Source organism: Caenorhabditis briggsae (genome assembly GCF_000004555.2).
Source record: "Caenorhabditis briggsae complete genome, chrIII, whole genome shotgun sequence".
Lineage (NCBI taxonomy): Eukaryota > Metazoa > Nematoda > Chromadorea > Rhabditida > Rhabditidae > Caenorhabditis > Caenorhabditis briggsae.
In genome coordinates, this window is record NC_013490.2 from 10,433,259 (window position 1) to 10,455,137 (window position 21,879).

Below are 21,879 nucleotides of genomic sequence, written 5' to 3' on the forward strand. Positions count from 1 at the left end.
TGTTTACTTTTTCTGACGGACAGCGTCGCTTCTCCATCGCTCGTGTAATCAATGTCGACTTGAACACACTTTTTTGCCGTCTTTATATAATAGTTGATGAAACAGTTTCATTCTTACGGAAATTACAGAAAAAAAACGGCTGAGAACGGCGAAAATTGGATTGAAAAATGTGTGGCCGCGTGGCCGAACTCAAGATTTTTCTAGTCCCTCGTTGGCGAGAACTGAGCGGCGCTTCAATTTTGTCGGCGTTTTTCAGGGACTTCGACTTTTTTCTGAATTTTTTCGTATTAGTATTATAAAAATACCTTACTTCGAGAACATATTGAAACAAAAAAAATCAAACATAATTTTATGGTCGGAGTCCCCCTTTCACGCGGAATTGGTAGAGGAGGGAAGGGGAAGCCGACATCCCCAGCGCACCGAAATGGGCCCAAATTTTCAGACAAAGTTTTTCGGCCTGGGAGTGAGAACGGGCTAACAATTTTTTCGTCATCGTATAGAGCATGTCTTAAACTATAAGTGTGCAAATTTTGAGCAAATTCTCAACCGTTGTCTAAAAAACCTTCCCTTGTTAGCACCCCTATTCAGCAAATAAATAAAAAGAAATTAAAGGGGGAATCCGACCAAAAATTTTTTTTTGTATTAAAATGTTTCAAAAGTTATCTATTTTTCGAATATTATTGCGAAAAAATTCGAAAGAAATCTGAATCNCGAGATAAAAACCCCGTTGGNNACTGAANAAAATTCAAAAAATGTGGCCGCCGAGGACAATGATTTGAATTCCCGCGCAATGAGATACCTATGCCACGGCGCCTGATAGCATTATTTTCAAGTGTCCGACAGTGTTTTTTAACGTTTTTTACCTGTCGGAGATAAAAGCGAAAAAAAAAATCCGGAAAAATTGTCCGTTAAGAAAGTCGCGTCGCTGGCGTGGCCTAGGTTTCTCACTGAAAATCCTCGTCCCTCGGCGGCACCTTTTTTGATTTTTTTTTTCCTTTTCAACGGCGTTTTTCGGGGATTTCGGATTTTTAAAAAAAATTTTCGCAATAATATTAGGAAAATAGATAACTTTTAACACATTTTAATGCAATAAAAAATTTGACCGGAGTCCCCCTTTAAACGTGAAAGTACTTTCGAAAATATTAGAAATCAAATTTAAAATTCTGAAATTCCAATCCAAACAAGCAAAAAATTGAAAAATCGAATTCAGATTTTTTCAAACTATAAACCCATAGAAAGAAGTTCAAAAACTTTAGAAACAGTTAACCATTCAGCCTTCATTGAAATTTAAAATAGGAAAGTAATTTTCGAATTTTCACGTGAGAAAAATGGGAAGATAATTATTTATCAAAAGCAACAGGGACTTTTGTCGATCGAATAGTGCACTGGTTTACACGCCGGTGTGTGAAGCGATCGACCCGAGTTCGATCCTCGCTCGAGACGTCGGATTTTTGGAAGAGAGAAAAAATCCGAAAAATCGGAAAAATAAGAATGCTCCCTCGAGTAACAAACGAGCGCGCTTCCATTCACATCCGATCCAAGCCACGATCATCCTCGATGTTGTCCTTGGAAGCCTGGAAGTTGTCAAAATCCTGGAGACTCCTGAAACTTGAGTTTATTGGAATTACCATAGAATTACCACTTCCTCACTTTTCAATTTGTTTCCCTAGAAAACAGGCTTAGAAAAAAAGTCCCCTAGAAAACAAATCAGCCCTTTAAAACTTTTTTTCTGAGCCTGTTTTTGAGGTCTGCTTTTCAAGGGTTGAGCCTACTTTTTGAGGGGTGAGCCTACTTTTAAAGGGCTGATTTGACTTCTAGGGGACCACATTTCAAAGCCTGTAATCTCGGGAGCCAAAAGGGAAAGAGTGGCAGAGAACTGCGCACTGTTAGTGGCACCCCTCAACTCATATAGCCCCCAATCCTGAAAAATCCTGCAACTTGAACGTTGTAAACACAGTACTGATTTTCTAACTGACTTCTGGATTCTAAGCATTGCCATCAGATCGATTGAACTTTGGGGAGGTGACGTGAAAATCATCGAGTGGCTAAACTATTTGAGACCACTTTAGGAAGACGATTTGAAAAATTGTGTTAGTTTGAAATATTTCGAAAACAGAGTATTCTTTTTTTGTTAGTCTCAATAAAGTTTCAGCCCTCGAACTTGGGTTCAAAAAAATTTATGTTTAAAGCTATTAATGAATATAATTATTTTTTAAAAGAAGAAGAATAGAGAACAATCTCAAGCAACCGTCGTCCGGTTGAAGCAAGGGTCAAATGATAAATTGTAAGATTGTCAAAGGAAAGAAGTAATCAAAGTATGTCATACAGAACTTCAAGCTTTTATTATTTAGTAAATACTAGGAGTTTCGAGTACAGACACTGATCGATTAGTGAATGGAAACAATACATTGATAAAATGAAGTTGAGAAAAAAAGCTGTAGAAGGTAAAACATTATTTTTCAATCTTCGAGTATAATGATGTCATTGGTCACGAAACTGGTCCTTTTTGCAGAATTGCTCTTCTCCAAATCTGGTGAATCAATAACTATAGTTTCCTGGGAGGCTTGCCTGAAATGTTTTTAGAAATTACGTGATTTATACGAAATTATGTTACCCCTTGGGACCAGATCTGTGCGGCTCGGAAAACAGAATATATCCATGTGCCTTGAGCAATGCCTTGGTGTCTCTTCTGAATACTTGAACATCTTCCTCCGTGTACCACAATTGATTTTTGACAATTGATTGAGCCATGAGACAAACGTGAATCCCACAATTCACTTCATCCCTTTGAGCCGGATTCGGACGATCAAAGTAGCGACGGTTTCTGTTCATTTCATCCATAAACTTTTTCACATGTCCGCGCGGCTCCTTTCTCAAACTGTCCGCATACCAAATCGACGACGCATCAAAGATTAAAAGAATCCAATGGCTTTTCTCACAAACTGGGAACAAATACATTTTGGAGGGATTCAGGGTTCTCTGGATGCTCGCCACTCCGTGTCTCTTGTACATTTTCCAACTGCAGGGATCCACAAAATCGAATTGATTATTGACAAGCTTGTTGAAGAACCAATGGATTACTTCATCGCAAATCCATGCCTCTCTGCCAGTTTCATGATCGAGGCACCATGTGTTGAATCGCTTATTTGGAATCACTTTCTCGACGATGATGCTGAAATACCAATTTGCTGTAATGATTTCAGAATTGGAGAACTTACTCTGGACTAGATGAGTTTGTCAAATTTGCCGACCGAACAGAAGTATCTTGTGAAGTGTATGGGATTAAGGGGTTTGAAGAGGAGCCAGAGTTACCAAGAAGCAAAGCAAGGGAAGTGGAGGTCTGCAAAAACTAAATTTTCAAATTTAGAAATGAATGTTTTATGGAATACAGTAGCACCTTGCCTAATAAATTAAAATTTACCTCAAGATTCAAAGACGATTCGATATTTGTAATCGAGAGTCCGGAAGCTTCTGGAATTTGAGACAAGGATCCAGTCTGGAAAATTTCAGACATTGACCATTCTGTTATATTCAACACTAACCTTTATGGCTTCTTTTTTCAGGAGATGATCAGAATTTGAATTTGGAGCAATCGAATCGTTAGTGAACATGGCTGGCATAAGAAGAGTATGTGATTGGGCCTGCAACTTATTTCGAAATTTCCAACCAAATTTTCTTCGCTTACAGTCGTGTCTGGTTCTGTGAGCGACGAAGAAGCTGTGGAAGTCGGAGTTCCACTGATTTTCTCGACTGGTGATTGCTCTTGCTCCATTTCCCTGAAAGTGTCAAACTTGGGAACCAAAAAATACAAACAATTTTCAGATGGGCAGTGCAAAGTTTATAAGAAAATGACCCTTGAGATAAAGCACGAGTTCAGATTTTTGCATTCTTAGTTATGATTTTCGTTGGAAAACATAGTCAATGCTAAGAAACTAATTTGACATATTGATTTTAAATTTGAAGAACTTACATTGAATTTGGGTTTTGGGCTGGGAAGCTGTTTTGCGAACCAATACGATTCTTTAGGATCTCAATGAGAATTCAGTTCGATGTATGATTAAGTGAAGGCAAGATAGCGGACGCCTGAAACGGTCAACTTTTTGAACTGAAGAAGAACTTTTCAAGATTTGGTCTGTTTCTTTTTGACGAAATCGTGTTTACAAATATTGTAAAACTTGTAATATAGAGTGTTTCACTGACTTCTAACTTTGAGTAAGTTTTTTTCGATTTCATTCAAAGGTATAAATGATTTGTCAATTGATAAATTGTTCATCGTAATATAAAAATTGTCAGTTGACACATTTCTGATTTCATGTATAGGAGCCAGTCCGGATAACTTCCATCATTGATCATTTTTCTAGTCACTAACCATATTGACAAAAGCCGCCAAGTCCATAGTCTGGATCACTGACACAGGGAAAGACGAGTCGGTAATTGTCAGTAAGAACCCGGAATTTCCTGGAACTTGGAGCAAGGATCCAGCCTAAAAATTTCTAACAATTGATAATTCTGATACATTCGGCACTAACCATATTGACATCTCCAAAGTCTTTATTCAAGAGATGATCAGAAGTTGCATTTGGGGGAATCGAGTCGTTAGTGGACACAGGTAGATTATGTGATTGGACCTGAAACTAATTTTCTAAATTCCAACCAAAATTTACCCTCTTACGGTAGTCCCTGAGTTTGCAAGCGGCGAAGTATCTGTGGAAATTGGAGTTCCGCTGCTCTGCTCAACTGTTGACTGTTGCTTCTCCATTTTCCTGAAAGTATAAATATTAGGAACCAAAAAAGGTCATGAAGAGTTTTTAAAAAGTTTCGAAAGTCTGGATAAAAATTATTTCAGACTCGCACTGTAAAATGTATAGCGTGCTATCAGACTGGCTTATGCTCCTTCCATTTTCACAATCACCCTTTTCTCTAGTTTGTCTCTGAACATCTCTAAAATATTATAATGTTGAATCTATAGCTTGATTTGTTTGTCAGACTACGAGCCCGAAAGTTAACCGGGTAAAATTAGCCGGTCTCTCGAATAATTTTTTGATACGCTTCTGACTGACTCCTCTGTCTTATTCTTTTTGGATCTTATGGACGGTGTCTGTATGGGATCATCCCCCTTTTCTACAGTCAATTTGTTTATAATATGTTTCCGATCTGCTTCTGCTCATCGGCGAGATTCTTTCGGAAGGTGTCGGCATGCCGTTCCTTTTCGGAGGGAACTTCTTGCGCGTAATTGTCATTTGATAGGTTTACAAGCACCAGCAGATGCTTCAGATACACATTTTTGACAGAGATAAAGAAATTCAGATAGCAGAGGTGTTTAACAATGCTTCACGATTGTTAGATTTGATGAAAGCATAAAAGGACGGATAGAAAAATTGAAAGTAGCTTCCGTAAATTCTCTAATAGTAGGCCACCTTATACGCGAAATGCTCAATTATCTCATTTCATATCAGAGATATTGAAACTCTTTCAATTGATAAAATGTTGATGATATCATGGCAAATATTTTATCAGTTGACAGACTTTTGATATTTCCCATAGGAATCGACATAATTTGGCTCAAAGACAAGGTAATATCTTTTAGTAGGTTTCCAATCTTCTTGACTTTTTCCTTGCTCTGAATTTATCTCTCCAATAAACCATGAAGAATTCATGATATTATACTACTATAGGTTTTCAGTTTTTCAAAATCTTTAATTTCAGAAGAATTTAAAAATTCTGATATTGCTCACAGAAAACAAAATAATTGAGTTCATACTTTTTCAGACCATCAAATTTTATTATTTTTCGACAAAATCGATATTTTTCTGTCTGAATGAACAGAGAAAAATAACGAAAAATATGACTATTCGTTTTTTTCCCATTTTTTCTTACTACTTCTTGTGACTTTGATTCTATGCAGTTTTAACATATATTTGTGGGCACAAAAATGAAATCAATTCAAAATACACAAAAAAATGGAGAAGATGATAAAAAAGAGGAAGTCCCAATATACCAACTAGAGAAACAAAAAGACAAAAAAAGGAGTAGGAAACATTTTGCAGAGAAACAAGAGACGACCTATTGCGAAAACGATGCATAAATGTGACTAATGGAAATATGGGGGAAATGAGTCATTTATAGAGGGATACTGTAGTTTTCAATTTTTATGAAAACAGGGGGGAGATGTCTATTTCTCCAACTCCAAAAGATCTTTGATCATGTAACTTTTGTGTCCTTGATCCGTTGATGGGCTTGGATAGAGTGTAGTTGGTGAAGATTCAGTCCTTAAAAATTAATTTAAAAGTTAAAAAAAAATAGTTTGGAGTACAGTACCATTCAGAGGCGGCATCCAGAAATGGTTGGTCCTTGTAGAAGTATGACCAGACTGCAAACAAATGAGCGTCTGTGTTGGGTGGGTTCTGAAAGTTAACTTCAAAAAATGAGTTCAAGTTATCCTTGCAAGTAGCTGTACCCCATTTCCTTTAATGGACACCCATTTAAACCATCAACTTTGAGCTCAATTATCGCTATCCCTATGCAAGATATCAAAAATGCGTCTACGCATAAAATGTTTGTGATATTATGATAAACAATTTATCAGTTGGCTGCACCCCTAGGGTTCTGTTCCCTTAGATGTAGTCAGCATCTGCATTAACTCCCATGAAAAGTTAGGGGCCCTTCTATTACAGGTTTTACGGTATAACATTCAAACCTCAGACATTATCACAATATCTCAGGACATTGATGACAGCAAAAGCTTGGAAAAATGAACAAAAAAAAACTCACTTCGTTAGCCAATGCGAGCCCTTGCCAAATCTTCAAAACAGTCTTTGCCACAATTCGATTACTGTACTTTTCTGGAGCTAAACTTCCCGGTTCCAATCCATTGACAATTATTGAAAACGCTACAGGTGAGCCAGTTTTCTCGAAAAAAACTCGATGGACACAGCGATCGGACATATTTGAAAATGTCCATCCACAACAGAAACAGGTAATCGGTTGGTTGATTTCGTGGAATTTGGAGAGATGATCTTTCGGGGATTCATGGGAGAAGAGAAAGCGATTGCAGAGAAGACATTTGTTTTCATGGGAATGTAATTTTTCTCTATGGAACAAGAGAGTTCTGACAGAAGCCAATACTTTTCCACACGAAGAGCATTGAACTGAAAGTAGAGATTTTTAGAATAGCAGAACTCCAAAGCTTCCGAGTTGGACTTTACCTTCAGTTTTCTGTTGGTTGTTGGCTTTCGGTTCTTCCTCTGTATCGGTAGACATTTTCTGAAAAAAAAACACCTATTAAGATAGATAGAGACAGACGTTTTTTCGAACCTCCAGAAAAGAATGAAATGTGAATACAATTGTTACTCACCACTCTCCTCCTCCTTTCCCCCTATTGACATTTGCTCCTCCTACCATCTGCCTCAATGTTTTTGTTTCACAACGATAATGTGGGAGACTTTTGGAAATAAGAATAAGGGAACTTATTACCTCGGAAAGGTTATAGCTACTGTTGAATGGATCTTTTGGGTTCAATGGCTTACTGGAGCGCTGGGGACTAGGTATACCCGCAGACTTAATTTTTAATATAGGGCACCTACAGTAGTACTTCAACTTTCAACTTCTGACCAAAAATGATATTCTTTCAAAAGCTAAACTAACGACATCATTTGACCAGAAGTTTCAAATCGACAGCTGAGTAGTTTTCTTCGAACTTTTCATAATTTTGACAGTTTTGCCAAAATCAAGGCGGGCCTTTCAAAATATAACCACTGAATTTGATGAGTCAATTATTTCAAGTCGTAATTTTATTCATAGCATAAAACCTGGAAATCAGTTTGAAGTTGAAATTATATGAGCTAGAATTTACGGGAGATAAGCCTTTAAAGGTGGGGGGACAGGAGATTTTTCGTAGTTTTTTTGTAGCTATAGTATGCATTCTACCGTCACGGTGTACAACGCTTAATGTCACTCTGCGTACAGCTGTCGTCCTCGCCTTTATGTATGCAATCGGGCGTCCGCTTTCTCTTTGCCCGCGTGGCTCGGTCGGTAGCGGCGCCGCACCCTCAATCCTCGCCTTCACAAGTTCAACTCCTCGAGGGGCATCTTTGAACGGAATTTCGAGAACATTATTTTTTTCATGTCCCCCCACCTTTAAAATTCAATAAGTAGTAGATTGGTTCACATTAACAGTGACTTACAATTAGAATTCACAGCTTTGTAGAACACAGTTGCTCACAATTAGAATGGTACAAAAAAATTAAATACACAACAAATATGGAATGCTTTGTATGTTGAGAAGAATTGGGCAAAAAAAGAAGGTGAAAATTAAAAATAAATGTTTTTGGGACCTATGAGATTCTAGTTACGGCAGTTGAAATAAACAGGAAAAGTTGGAAAGAGATACATCGAGAAAAACTAAATAGACATCAAAAATGGAATGTTTTGTATGTTGCACAAGGTAAAGATTAGGTAAAAAGGAAACAACAGAATTGAATGTTTCTGGGACTAAAAAGCCTGAAAAAGATGAAAGTTCTAGATACAAAACAGAAGGGGTTTTCCTATCTAATTCAAAATATCGTCCATCATAAAAGAGTTCAATTTTCGATTCTGAGTCATTGGAGAGCTATCGGCTGATGAGTCAGTAGACGAAGACGAGGGAGGAGAAGACGCGATTGATCCGGAATTCTGGAATACAAAGTTTGTTCGACTTATAACTTATTCTAATAGGATCTCTTATTGCAAAACTGGTGAAGTAAAAATTTAGGAGTCGCGAGTTAAAAAATGAAAATCATTTCTTTGCATTTTGAGGTAAAGGCCTTTGCAAAAACTACGGTACATTTTGAACTCACCAAGAGGTTCTGATTGATCGTCCCCAAAACAGTAAGCGTTGGCAAGTTCTTGAATGCATTCATTCCGTGCCAATTGGAATTTCCAATGGTTGATGGAGATCTCATGGAGGCCTGGAAATGAACAAAAAACATAATTTCCAAAAAGCGAAGCTTTGATGTACTCACCGAGAGTTTTCTATGATTAACTGTCTGCCAAACCTCTAATTGTCCTCTGACACGTTTATCAAATCGATCGGAGAATTTCATGAATGTTCCCGGTTTTGAACCATTCAAAATCACCGGAATAGTGAACCCATTACCACCGACAACTCCACTGATAAGCCATCTTCTGTGATTGTTTTTCTCGTGAATATTCCGAAAAGTCCATGAGCAGCATCCACATTCTACTGGCTTAACAATACTATGAGCAAAGTGGAGATGATGTTTGGGTGGCTGATTGGGTGGGAGGTAGGTGTCACAAATGATACAAATGTTCTTCGTGTTGTAAGCTTTGCATTGATGACGATGGAGAAGCGTCGGGGTTTTGAAGGTTTCAGCACAGATATGACATGCGTAGAAGTCTGAAATTTGAGATTGGAAGAAGTGAGAAGAACATTAGAGGGGTCTTACAAGGTGCAGCTTTAGACTTAGATGATTTTCCACAAGATTTGACAATCGTCTGGTTATTTGGTTTCACAGATAAGGTAATGGGGTATTCTGGAGACAAAACTGGCATCAGAAGGTCAGAGGAAGAGGTATTCTGAAATGATTTTTCTTATTTCTAAAAATATATTCAATGACTTACCTTAGGAAGTGACTTCAACACTGGAATGTCCAAATGCAGAGGAATAGTGGGATCCAAGTTGCTCATTTTTTGACAGAGTACAATTAGACCGAGTTGGGAGAACACAAGAGAAAACCAGACAGAAGAGCAGGTCTCTCGAATGGTTATGACATCCGACTGACTCATCTGGCTTCTTTTTATATCCGATGGGCGGAGTCTGTCTCGTGGACCATCCCCCTTTTTGATTTGTTTATAATCTATTTACGATCTGCTTCTGCTCGTCGGAAGGTGTCGGCATGCCCTCTCTTTTTGGCGGGAACTTTTCCCGCCTGTAATGCGATAGGTTTACAAGCACCACCAGATGTTTTAGATAAACGATTTAGATAGAGATGGAGAGGTTAAGATAGTGGAAATGTTTCAAAATTATTTATGACTGTTAGATTCGTTGAAAGCATATTAGTAAAGGTAAATAGCGGTCGGCAGTTGATGGGTTATCTATATGCCGAGATTTTCGAATCTCAATTATTATGGAAGCTCATCCTGCTCGCAGGTCGAGAAAAAAAGCGATAACGAGAACAAGATTAAGAAAATTTGAGAATAATCATCGTAAATTCTCTAATAAAAAACATACACCCTAGCTAGAGTCGATGGGCTGTTTTTGAATGGGTTACTGTCAAGATGAGCTTTCAAAACGAAAAATACATAGAAAGAGAGTTTCAAAGTATATTATAATAAAGTACATATAACGAAACCCTATAGTGATTGATTGGAAAAAGAGGAATATGGAAGAGGGTGTGCAATTTAAAAGTTCAGACGAAGAACAACAGAATCAATAACATCAACTAAATTTTGAGAATATTTTCAACACTGAAAAGCGGTTTCTTTTTCATGATTTTTTCGATCATAAGTTCCTGCTTCCCAACGACATTTTGAGTCACTGGCGGAGCTGGAGCTGGAGCGGAAATTGGAGCTGGTACAGAGATCGGAGCCCGGAAAGAGATCGGAGCTGATACAGATATCGGAGTTGGAACAAGAATCGGAGCCCAAATAGAGATCGAAGCCGGAACAGGGATATGGGAGGTAACCTGAAAATGTGGAGCACTGAGAAAAACGGAAACTATAATAATCGCTAATGCATAACTTATTCTGAACCTACCGAGTTATTTTCCTTGTTTTTCTTCGCATCCTGAGGGACTGTCGTCTTCTCGTATTCAGACATTCGGCAGAGAATTCCAGCAACCTCCAACTCATCTCTGTGTTGGGTGTTCATATGCTTGAACAATGCTCCTCGAGTCATAAACTGTTCATCACACAACAAGCACTCTGTTGAATTTCCTCCAAATACATTTGTTCTGATAGACGTTGTCTTTGTCCGTTGTTCCGACGTGATTGGTTGGTTTCCGTGTTTCTCTCTAAAATGTATCGTCAAGCTGTTTCTCCGGCAGTACTCTTTTTGGCAAATTCTGCATTTATCTGTAATTTAAGTTGTCGATTTTTGTGTTTCTATACTTTTCAAACTAACGAATGGCCCGTTCCATTCTCGCTTCTTTTTTATTCATTCCCAGTTCCGAATAGACTCCTGGAGCTTTGTGAACGCTTTCCCTATGGGTGTTCAATCTGTATATTGACGAAAGTTGCTTAGAGCAAATATCGCAATCAACTGAAAATTAAGATTTTGATTGGAGCCCATAATTCTAATTTAGAAAAAAAAACCTACATTTAGTTTTCTTTTGCGAGAATGGAGTTGTTTGGTGAGCTTTAGACGAGAAGAGTTGTGCAGACATTTCTGGAAAAGTTCCACTTTAAACGAGAATTGAGCAGTGTACTCATTATAAGATTATTAAGAGAAAATGATGAGGGAAGGTGTCGATGGTCGTGAATGAGAGAAGTCATACAAGAATACATAGATGTCGCCTCTCGTGGTCCATCAGTATTCATTGCGTAATAGTGGGCGTGTTCTTCTTTTTTAGGTGTAGAGTGGTGCTCTTCGGGACGTATTGCCCTGATGATACTGTACCTTCCAAGTGTTTTCGATTTGGTGTCATCCCCCCTCTCTCGACTTCTGTTTTGGTGTGTTGCGTAACCTTCAAAACGAACGGATGGGCAATCGAAGTACGGTTATTGAGCCGAAGATAGAGGGAGAGCGCAGGTATTCTTCTGTACACCGTGTCGTGTTGTATCTTCGCGAAGATATAAAATACCGAAAAAGGTAAGGGTATAAGATGCTAAACGTGTATTTCTTTGAATTTTTCTGACAATACCATAAGTTATCTGAAGGCGTTTGAAATTGTCCTTCTATCGTAGACATTCTAGTATTTTTCTCATTTTGTGCCTTGAGATGTATGGAATGTTTATTATGTTAAAAAATAAAACGTTATTAGTGTTATGGTAGGTGATGCTGGAATTTAGATCAGATTGAAGACAGCAAGTATTTTGCGATTTTCAGAGATGTAGTTTGAAGTATAAAAAGAAAAAATTGAGACGAGGTATGGGAAAGAAAAACAAAACGAAGTGGGATTTTCTAATTCAGAATGTCGTTGATCATAAATGGCGTCCTATTTCTATTCGGAAATGCTGGTAGAGTATTGGCCGGGGAATCAGAGGGTAGAGTTCCAGAAGAAGAAGAAGATGCAAGCGATTCGGAAATCTGGAATGCAAAGTCCATTTGTTTTTTTGTCTGCGATTTCTAATACAGTTCCCGACAAGACGCGAATGACTTATTCTTAACTGACCACGTTGTTTTCCTTGTTGGCATCTTGTTCCGGAGGGACAGTCCCTGTGACCGACATTCTCGTGAAAATACCAGCGTGTTGGACTTTTCCTTCATGCTGAGTATTAATATGCTTGAACAATGCAGGCAGAGTCCAAAACTTCTCCTTACACAAAAAGCACTTGGCTGAAATTTCTCAACTTGTATTTATTTTGATACCCATTGTTTTACCTGGAGGACACTGTCCCGGATTGATCGGTTGATTCTCATGTTTCTCTTTCAAATGTTTCTTCAAGCTGTATGTCGAGCAGTAACATTTCTGGCAAATTCTGCATTTGTCTGTAATTCAAAATTTTGATTTCTGTGTGTGGACACTATTCAAACTAACAAATAGCTCCTTCCATTCTCGATTTTGTTATATCCAACCATCTTTTAGTAAAAATTTCTGGAGCATTATGATCCTTTTTTCTGTGGTTATTCAATTACGATCTTTTTGAGAATTCCTTAGGGCAGAATTCGCAAGGAACTGAAAATTAAGATTCTCCTTCCTCTACGCTCCAAGAGAATATGTTTTTCTGTTTCATCACTTTGAAAGAGGGTTTTGATCTTACAAGTTCATTATACATAGGTTTTACGTTCAATTAATAAGGTCGTATGATGGTGTTAGTACATGACAGCGCTATGCTTTGAGTTCAGCTCACAACAAAAAAACAAATGACAACCGAGTGTCGAAAACGGGAATATGGAAAGATTGGTCTAAACAAACACTAAAAACTACTAGTAAAAACAAGGGGTTTGAGAGTCGATAGAAATGGAACATGATAAAAGTATGAAGCGATATCGATAAATTAGTATAAACACAAAACACTAGTTAATCAACAATAAACTAAAATGATAATTATTACTCGAAATCTTCGTCGTCCTCCTCGACTCCAATTCCGTTCTCTTGGGGATGCAGGCATCCTTGGGCTCTCGGCACATCCTTGATGTATCGTTGTAGACCTGCCAGCGATCTCCATCTCCCTCTTGATTGAATCTCCTCCATTGAATATCCTGTCGCCCTCATGTGATTCGCTCCTCCTCTCCGGAAAGCGTGATGGGTGGCTCCAGATTTTCCAATTGCCGCCAGCATCTTAGTGGCTAGTGCAGAGATCGACGATTTCGTCAGTTTCTTTGAACCATCAAGATTCGAGAAAACGTACGGACACTTTCCTCTTGAGTGAATCCTCCATCTACACATGAGAATATCCGCGTCACTTCCTGGATCATAGTTGAAGAACGATGATCGTCCTAGTCTCCACTGGTCATTCTTGGCCTTCTCCACGTGTACCTCAATCATCCCATCTTTTTGCGTCACTCCTTCCCACTTGATCTCGGCGGCTTCCGAAGCTCTCAGCATGACGTGAAAGGAAAAGATTGCCAACAGTGCATATCGATCTCTGGCCGGAGTAATCTCGTCCATCGCTAGTTTGGTGATCTTCTCGACGTCTTGAATGGTCACCTCAACTACAGTCTTCTTGCCCTGAACCTCCTCCCTCCTCTTTGACTTGATTACGTCCGAAACGAAAGTTGCTCCGATGGCCGAAATTCCTTGGTTTGCAGCTTGATATGCAGCCGATATTTTCGACAGAGCGCTGCTTCCAATTCCTTTCGCTCGATCGACCAAATACAACAAAAAGGAAGACTCATTCAACGGAAGTCTCTTCTCAATTATCCAATCCTTCCTCCTCTTGTTCTCTGCTTTATAAGCCAGAGCAGTCGACGAGGCCTTAGATTCCAGTGGAGCCGCTTTGAGCTTGTCCAGGTGCGTCTGGAATTCTTTCCCTGCTTGTCTCTCGATCTCTTCGATGTAATCCTTTTTGGGGCCTTCTGAAAATTAGTTTATAAACTCTTTTGCCCTTCTTTATTCCTCTTCCCCAGGCGGGCGGGCTGGGACCCTCGTTAAAATTGCGTAGAATGGTTTGAAAACTCCGTTTTCACGCCCGGCGGTCGTGATCGTTGCGAGACCACAGGCCGCCGAAAGTTTGACTCTTTAACTCTCGCGCGCCTCTTTCTCCGTTCTTCAACGAAAAACATAATATTTTGATTGGGAACAGTAAAAAAAAGAGTTTTCAGAAAAAAGTAAAAGCCAACTTTTAGCATTCTTTTGCGTGACTGCTTTAGAAGATGGAAGTTGCGAAGACATTTCTGGAAAAGTATCACTTTATGAGAGAATTGAGTAGTGTCCTATTTATAAGAATAATAAGAGGGAATTGGGAGGAAAGGTGTCGATGGTCGTGTATAAGAGGAGTCATACAAGAATACGTAGATGTCTTCTCTCGTTGTCCATCAGAATCCATTGCGTAATAGTGGGCGTGCCCACTTTTTCTGGGTTTTCTGTTCGGGTATTCGTGGATCTTCTACCGTACTCTTTTTTGAAGAATATCAGGTTGGTACTTTATAGTACGTTAATCATGAAATAAGAAAGTTATTTGTCGAGTTTTCAGAAGCTCCGGACTATTGATTTGAAGCATGAGCATCCGGTTCTTCTAGCGCTATAATATTTTGTGACCCTTTGAAACAATCTTTTCTAAATTCAATTTGAAAACTAGACTCGTTTTAACTAGCAGTTTGTCCTGTAATGAATGGAAAATCAATCGTTCCACGATGAATTTTCACAAGCGGCGTAGAGGAGAAGTAAACAAAAAGTTAGCTAGATAGGTCTAATCCACAATGAAGGACAAGGTCGTGTACGAGGCGAATCGCACAAGAAGACGTGAAAGAGAACGTCTTCTATCGTTGGTGGAGTTCCGACGAGGGGATTACGCACTCAACACACTGCTCTCTTTTATGTGCAGTATGGAATTGGGATCGATACTTTGTACATCGTGATTTTATGTAGAGTATTAGAATGTACTTAAATGAATACCATCTCTTGGTTTGTGATATTTATAGATTTATTTTATGACCGATAGTGAAAAACAAAAATGGTCTAACACAATTCAAGGTAAAAGAATAACTAGGATTGATTGATGGGATTGAGGACATTTTTGCAATTGGCGGACTTGATATTGGAACTGAAATATCATTCAAAGAAGTTAAATGACACGAAAGTAACGAATTATTCTAGCAATTAATTTTACACATCGAGTTTGATTCGAGTGGTTCTAGAAAACGGTCGATCCCAAATCCTAATGGACTCCTCACGCTGTCAGACACATCTTCAGCCATCGGTTGAGTCAGAAAGGTCTCCGAAATCTGAAAGTGGTAAATTTGATCTTCAATAAAGCTAGTTTCGATATTCAAAACTCACTGGTTCATTTTCTTTGTTCTCAATCATTTTTTGGATTGAGTAGTAAGCCATAAAAACGTCTTGTAGAAATTGAGACTCATTGAAGTCGGGATCTGACGCTTTGAACCGAGCGATTTCATTCTCCAAATGGATCTTCGGAGATCCATGCTTCACACTAACATGTCTGCTGAGACCAGACCTTTGTGCAAAACTGCTTGGGCAGAGCTCACAGGAAACTGAAAATTATCAAATTATTTCTAAATTACCGTAAAACCTCTAATAGAACGACATTTTCCGGATCGTCCCACTTTGAGCCTATATATCTCATTTCTTTTGAAAGATATCAAAAAGTGGTTAACTAGTAAAATGTTTATCAGGATATCAGCAACATTTTACTAGTTAGCCACTTTTTGATATCTTTCACAGAAAATGAGATATATAGGCTCAAAGTGGACGATCCGGGTGTCGTTCTATTAGAGGTTTTACGGTAAAATGATAAAAATTACATTTCTTCTCGGGAAGTGGTTTGCATTTTCCTTGATTTTTCTTGTTATGCCCTTTCAGATATATCCTGTTTTTGAAGACGAATCCGCAAGTTTGACAGGTCACTGAAAATTATTTATTTGAATTGGAACTTTCTATTCAACTTACGATTGTTCTCTTGGATAGCATTTCGGTTTTGATTGATGCTAGATGGAGCAAATGGAAGTGACATTTCTGAAATTGAATATTTAAGATAAAAATATTGTTAATTCGTATTAATATTTTTTCAGAGTTTTTCAACTTTCCAGAATTGGCTTAAAAGAAGGAAAGATGATCAGACTCGTTTTCAAGATGTGTTCTACAGTAAGAAAGGTCGAAGAACGGTCTGGGAATTCCTAGATACACTGCCTAATTGGATAAATAAGGAAGTTTTGATACGCGTGTCTAGACTACGGTATTTTATGTTTCGATATTCATAAACACGCCCATCGACGTTTACTTGTCATACTAGCCTAATATATCTCCGTGGATTCTTCATGTTGAATGTGTAGAAAAATAGGAAACAAGACAATTGGTGTGTCTGGAATAGTTACAAAACATTCGCATCTGTTCTATACAAGAAGATACGAGAAAAGCGCGCCTCGAGTGGCCCTAGCCTTGGATATGCTTTTTCGAATGTCGGTGTCTTGAAAAAAGGCGGGAAGTTGGATGTTTGAAAATGAGAATAATAAAGCATTTTGAACAACAAAAAATACTATATAATGAGGAAATTAGAGAAAATCGAGGATTAGCATTGAATACCGTACACCTTCTAATAATTTGTCTATCGAAAGATGTCATTCTGACTTAAAAAATCAAAGCTGTGGAAGAGAAATGCCGGTGACCGTGCCCGAAGATCCCAAAAGGACAACTACCGTAACCTTCAATTATTTTGATTATCGACCAGGGAAATAGTTTATTTACGAATTTCTCAAGAACAGAATGGAAAGCAAATACCTGTTTTCTTTTCTCACATTTTCTGTTGTTTTTCCTGGTAACACTCTGTACCTATCCCATGACATTTTCTAATTTTGCAACTAATGGGTTTTTGTATCTCACGATTAATGTGAGATTTTTATGAGAATAGGTGATAGATCAAAAATCTGGAGAGGAGCAGATTTGAAAAATGAAGAAAAAATCAAACTGTCTGTTGACTTGGAATAGGGAGAGACATAAGAAAAAAGGGTATACGGTAGTTTCTCGGCTGCAGCCTGAGCAATTGGTAATGCGGTTTGCAATTTGAATCCTTTTGAAATCTGTAATGTTTTTCTGGAATAACTTTCTGAAATCTACAATTTTTTGCAATAATCTTGTCCCTTCATTTTGATAGAGAATATTTGAATTTTTCGAATGGGAGTGGGCGATTTTTTGTCTATGCAAAAAAGTCGAGGCCACCTGGCGACCGCCTCTTTGAATGTTTTGATTCCCGATGTTGTTATCCAGAGTGGAAAACATTTTTTGGCATAAGGAAAGCTGGAAATTAGGCATTTGAGAATTGAGAATTTATTGAAAAAAAAAACAAAAAAGATAACAGAATAATCAATAACAATCATGAGATAACAATAGGAAAACGATTTAATGGATTACAGAAAAAGGGTATCGATAATTTCGGACATTGACCTCAATTATCGGTTTCTATAAAAGATATCGAAAATCTGTCAACTGATAAAACATTTGTCATAATGTCACCAAAATTTCCTCGATTGACAAATTTTTGATACCTTTCACAGAAACCAAGACAATCGAGCTCAAAGTTCAAATACATATAGGAGTGGCGTTCTAGTAGACACAATGTGAATATAAATTTGGAATCTGTACGGAAGGCTCAGTTGATATCGATGAGATCTTCAACACGGAAGCTCTTCTTCTTTGGAGTCTCCTTCGCTGGCATCGAATTTTGGAGATTGAGAAGAATCTGGAGAGCATTTGAAGAGAATTGCGGAGTTGGAGATGCCTATAATGTGCGGGTTCTTTAGTTTTAACTTTTTTTATTTATTTTTTGAGCCTGGTCTTGGAAACTTGGCAAGATTTAAATAACCCTTTTATGAAAACAAATTTTCGGTTTTGAAGTTCAATTCTTCGGCTTCGAATTATATTCAAAGTCACTTTTACAGAATTTTCTTCTTACCGCAGCCTCGTTGATATCATTCTCCACATCCCGTGGATTCATATCTGAGTGACATCTGTTAATGTGGCGAATGAGGCCATTTCTAGTGACGCACGAATTTTCGCAGTGTAAACAGTGATCTGAATTTTTGCATGATTGAGTTTTACTATTTTTTTTTCCAACAAACATTTTCCATCAACTTCGGATGCTTCGAGTTGAATTGTTTTCCTGCTCGTCGTTTTCGAAGCATGGTGCTTGGTTTGTTGGTGTCTTTTAAGACGAGATTCCGCAGTGAACGTGGATGAGCAGAGATTACAGTTGTCTGAAATTGAAGTATCGTAATTGGTTTTTGTTAAACCTAATGAAGCTGAAGTTTTCGAGACTCTCAGAAACCTCAAAAAAAATTTTTAAGGAAATTTTTTTATATTTTTCACAGTGACAGAGATAAATTCATAAGAGGTTCATCAAGTTCCTGCTTTTATTCTAAGCCTGATATCTTATCAATATGAGTCCGGAAAGTTTTTGACCTAGACAATATCAAAATAAAATTCAATTAGAAAGATTGCGGTAACTTCTATTCTGAATTTTCTGACAGAAAAGACTTACAAAATTCCACCCTATCATCGCCATGAATCAGTCCGATGTGCCTAACCATTGCACCTCTTCGCACAAATGCCCTTCCACACGTTGGACAATTATCTTTAAAAAATCTATGAGAATTACTTGCTTTTAAAAAATGTTTTCCTAATCCTGAATCATCTCATAAGAAACATTTTAGGATTTGGTTTTTTTACTTTTGTGTTGCTTTTTTTGCTACCCTTTCTTGACCCCATTAAAAATAGTATTACAATTCAACCTGAAAAATCACTTACAAGTTTTTGGATATCGAAAATCCGCCGAGTCCATGTTCTCCATTTCTCAAATCGATAATGACTCTGCTTCTTCGCGAATAGAACACAACAAATTTAAAGCTATTCTCTGTCGAGGGGAATAAGAGAAAAAGGCAACACCTGTCTCCCGTCTCTTCAAATGGGGGATGTTTTGATTTCTTATATGGGTATTTGGTAGAGTTGTGTCTCGTGAGGCGGTCCTCCCAATCTTGCTGACTGGGACTGTGAAGCATATTCTCGCAGAAGTTGATTCTCGAAATGGTAGAAATTTTAAGTTAGCAATTGAAAAATTACAAAAAAATGGAGCAGAAAGGAACTGTTTGGAAATCATCCAAAATTCGATAAAGAATTTATTTCCAGTACCGGTCGATAAAATACACAAAAACGTATTTTTCCGTTCATTTTGCTTATTTTGACCATTATCAAGAGTCTGGATTTGTCAAGTTTCCATACACTTTGAAAATTTTGTTAGGGGTGTTTTCCTCTTTTTTTTTTCGAAATCTGCTCTTCCACCGATTTCTGATCCCTAACCTAGATTTTGTCATTTTCAAAAAAGCTCATAATAATTTTGAGATACAAAAACATATTAGTTGCAAAATTAGAAAATGTCATGGGATAGGTACAGAGTATTACCAGAAATGAAGCAGAGGAGAAAGTGTTTGCTTTTCATTTTGTTTTTGGGTAATTTCTAAATGAAACTCTTTTTGTGGTTCTTCATTTAAAAAAAAAAATCTAGATATCTCGCCTGCTAATTTTCAAGAAAAAAAAACAATAAAATTAGGTTTTGTTTTGGCTAATCTTGACCACTTTTTTGTTGAAGAAATAGAAACCTGGAACAAAATTTTATCAGCATCAGTTGAGCCTAAAGGTATTTTTTCCAAATAATCGAAAACAAAATTGCAACAATAGGGAAAGATAAACAAGATGGACCATCATTCAAAAAAACAAGATGGACCAACATACTCCGAATACCGTAAAACCTGTTTTAAAAAGGTTCCTTAAAACTGGAACTTCATCTTTTTTCCTTTGAAAGTTGCTCAATTTTGTGAAGTTCGTAGATTTTCCTGAATTTAGAATAAGAATACAACGGTTTTTAGGATACAATTTTTTTATAGGCAAAAAAGAAGGACCCTTCGAAGATACAATGAAACAACAAAAGAACCGACCCTTCTAATACAGGTTGTACGTTAAGTTACAATACCTCAAAAATGAAGACACGGGAAAAAGATAAAGAATTAGAAGCCAGAATTATCAGTACCAACCCGGTTTTCTTCACAAAATCATATTTTCGTTGGAGCTTCGTTTTCTTCTTGAATGGGAGCAGGATTTTCTCCCGTACTCGGCAGGAAATTGAGCAGAAATTGTGACAGATTGGGGACAAGTTCAGGAGTTTTAGCAGTCTGTAACAGTATGAATGAAAAACAATTAACTTGTTCTATTTACAGTATTCGCCTTATTGCTTTCATCTTCTTCTTTCGAGATCATTTCGGAATGCATCCTCTTCACGTGGCGAGTGTGATAATCTTTTCTCGTAAACGTACTCTCACAATACAAACAGTTATCTTAAAGTTCCATAATTTATGTTTTTCTGCTCCCTTAGCTTACATTTTCCATCCACCAAAAATGCATGAACTTTTACTGTTGACCGTTTTTGACGGACGACTGGAAACTTGTGGACAAATTCTTGGTGTACTTTGAGTTGATGTTTCCGAACGAATGAATTTGAGCACAACTCACATTTGTCTGAAATTGTACAGAGTTTATGATTCAGTAGTGAAAATCAGACTTACGGATTTTCCTTTCTCCAACGCCATGATTCTCTGCAATATGCCTATTTCGATTGCTTAATGTAGTGAATAGCCGACCACACGTTGTGCAGGAATCTGAAATTCTATTTGTATAGAGTAGAGTTACAAATTATTCATGGAGAATTTTCAAATAATTAGCTCATCTGGACGGTGATTCAACTAGTACGATCTTCTCAAAAACCAATCATCAAATCTGTTGTCATTTTACAAGACACCATACTTGAAAAGCAGGGCAGATATATAAACATGCAAAGACTTACGAGCTGGTTTATTTTCAAAATTCATAAAATCTGTCTGCTCCATTTCTATTTATTCTACTGCTGGTATAGAAATCAGAAATTTGAATTTGGTGAAGAAAGAAGCCCAGGAGCGCGCCACCTGGTGACCTCCCCTTCATTTGGGATGTTTTGATTTGGTACTCTCGGCAGACTTTTTTCCCGAATAGGAAAAACAAAAAGTGGGGAAGGAAATTTCAAAATATGGGTCTTTCCAGAATAGAACATTTAGATGCGCAATTGTTCAAATCTACAGTAGTTCTAAAATTCAAAATTATCAAAAAAATGAGAATTACATTTATCTACAGTAACCATTGAGTAATTCAGAACATTAGGAAACTCTACAAAAACACTACAGTAATCCCGAGACGCGACAATCTGAAAAGTTGGAAAATTAAATCATCTACAGTAATCCTGACAACCAGCTATCCACAAAGTGAGGCTATTTTTGCTTAATTTGGTCTGTTTTGAGCAATTTTCCATGATTTCTTCACAGGTAAAATGCGAACGGATCCGTTAAGGACGCTCAGCGTTCGCGCGCGGTTGAAATAGGAACCGCATACGGACCGCACGCGACCCGTTTTCAGAAAACCACAGCACATTATTCCGTATTCCTCCGTATTCTGTCCGTTCGCGAACTCCGTATCCGATCCGCTTGCGAATGATGGAAAAACGGATCCGTTCGCGAATCAGACAAAA

At 37.7% G+C, this 21,879-nt stretch overlaps 7 protein-coding genes across 7 annotated transcripts in view; all 7 read right to left on the reverse strand.

The window, feature by feature from the left end:
* Positions 1–2,459: 2,459 nt before the first annotated feature.
* CBG06836 lies at positions 2,460–7,260 on the reverse strand (the record flags this gene model as incomplete). Its single annotated transcript, XM_002642388.1, has 13 exons — positions 2,460–2,568; positions 2,615–3,172; positions 3,219–3,340; positions 3,422–3,496; positions 3,543–3,641; positions 3,686–3,776; positions 3,971–4,029; positions 4,370–4,483; positions 4,530–4,628; positions 4,673–4,763; positions 6,319–6,404; positions 6,772–7,148; positions 7,206–7,260. The coding sequence occupies 13 exons, from the start codon at positions 7,258–7,260 to the stop codon at positions 2,460–2,462; spliced, it is 1,935 nt and encodes a 644-aa protein (XP_002642434.1).
* A 1,287-nt stretch (positions 7,261–8,547) lies between these two features.
* Positions 8,548–9,684, reverse strand: CBG06835 (the record flags this gene model as incomplete). The annotated part of the gene is made up of 5 exons (XM_002642387.1): positions 8,548–8,670; positions 8,835–8,945; positions 9,000–9,394; positions 9,444–9,573; positions 9,619–9,684. 5 exons carry the CDS (start codon positions 9,682–9,684, stop codon positions 8,548–8,550), a joined length of 825 nt encoding a protein of 274 aa, XP_002642433.1.
* A 755-nt stretch (positions 9,685–10,439) lies between these two features.
* On the reverse strand, positions 10,440–11,381 carry CBG06834 (the record flags this gene model as incomplete). Its single annotated transcript, XM_002642386.1, has 4 exons — positions 10,440–10,682; positions 10,754–11,070; positions 11,120–11,257; positions 11,315–11,381. 4 exons carry the CDS (start codon positions 11,379–11,381, stop codon positions 10,440–10,442), a joined length of 765 nt encoding a protein of 254 aa, XP_002642432.1.
* A 737-nt stretch (positions 11,382–12,118) lies between these two features.
* CBG06833 lies at positions 12,119–12,711 on the reverse strand (the record flags this gene model as incomplete). Its single annotated transcript, XM_045244352.1, has 4 exons — positions 12,119–12,244; positions 12,330–12,493; positions 12,539–12,646; positions 12,696–12,711. The coding sequence occupies 4 exons, from the start codon at positions 12,709–12,711 to the stop codon at positions 12,119–12,121; spliced, it is 414 nt and encodes a 137-aa protein (XP_045093322.1).
* Positions 12,712–13,208: 497 nt separating this feature from the next.
* On the reverse strand, positions 13,209–14,492 carry CBG06832 (the record flags this gene model as incomplete). The annotated part of the gene is made up of 2 exons (XM_002642384.1): positions 13,209–14,176; positions 14,441–14,492. The coding sequence occupies 2 exons, from the start codon at positions 14,490–14,492 to the stop codon at positions 13,209–13,211; spliced, it is 1,020 nt and encodes a 339-aa protein (XP_002642430.1).
* A 920-nt stretch (positions 14,493–15,412) lies between these two features.
* CBG06831 lies at positions 15,413–16,293 on the reverse strand (the record flags this gene model as incomplete). Its single annotated transcript, XM_002642383.1, has 4 exons — positions 15,413–15,544; positions 15,600–15,814; positions 16,085–16,186; positions 16,230–16,293. 4 exons carry the CDS (start codon positions 16,291–16,293, stop codon positions 15,413–15,415), a joined length of 513 nt encoding a protein of 170 aa, XP_002642429.1.
* A 1,632-nt stretch (positions 16,294–17,925) lies between these two features.
* CBG06830 overlaps positions 17,926–21,879 on the reverse strand; it is a gene marked incomplete at both ends in the record, with an annotated part of 6,503 nt that continues 2,549 nt past the window's right edge. Inside the window, 6 exons of the mRNA XM_002642382.1 lie at positions 17,926–18,054; positions 18,229–18,347; positions 18,395–18,529; positions 20,703–20,840; positions 20,888–20,980; positions 21,477–21,558. Of these exons, the coding sequence (XP_002642428.1) occupies positions 17,926–18,054; positions 18,229–18,347; positions 18,395–18,529; positions 20,703–20,840; positions 20,888–20,980; positions 21,477–21,558 (696 nt within the window). The remainder of the gene's footprint in view (positions 18,055–18,228; positions 18,348–18,394; positions 18,530–20,702; positions 20,841–20,887; positions 20,981–21,476; positions 21,559–21,879) is intronic.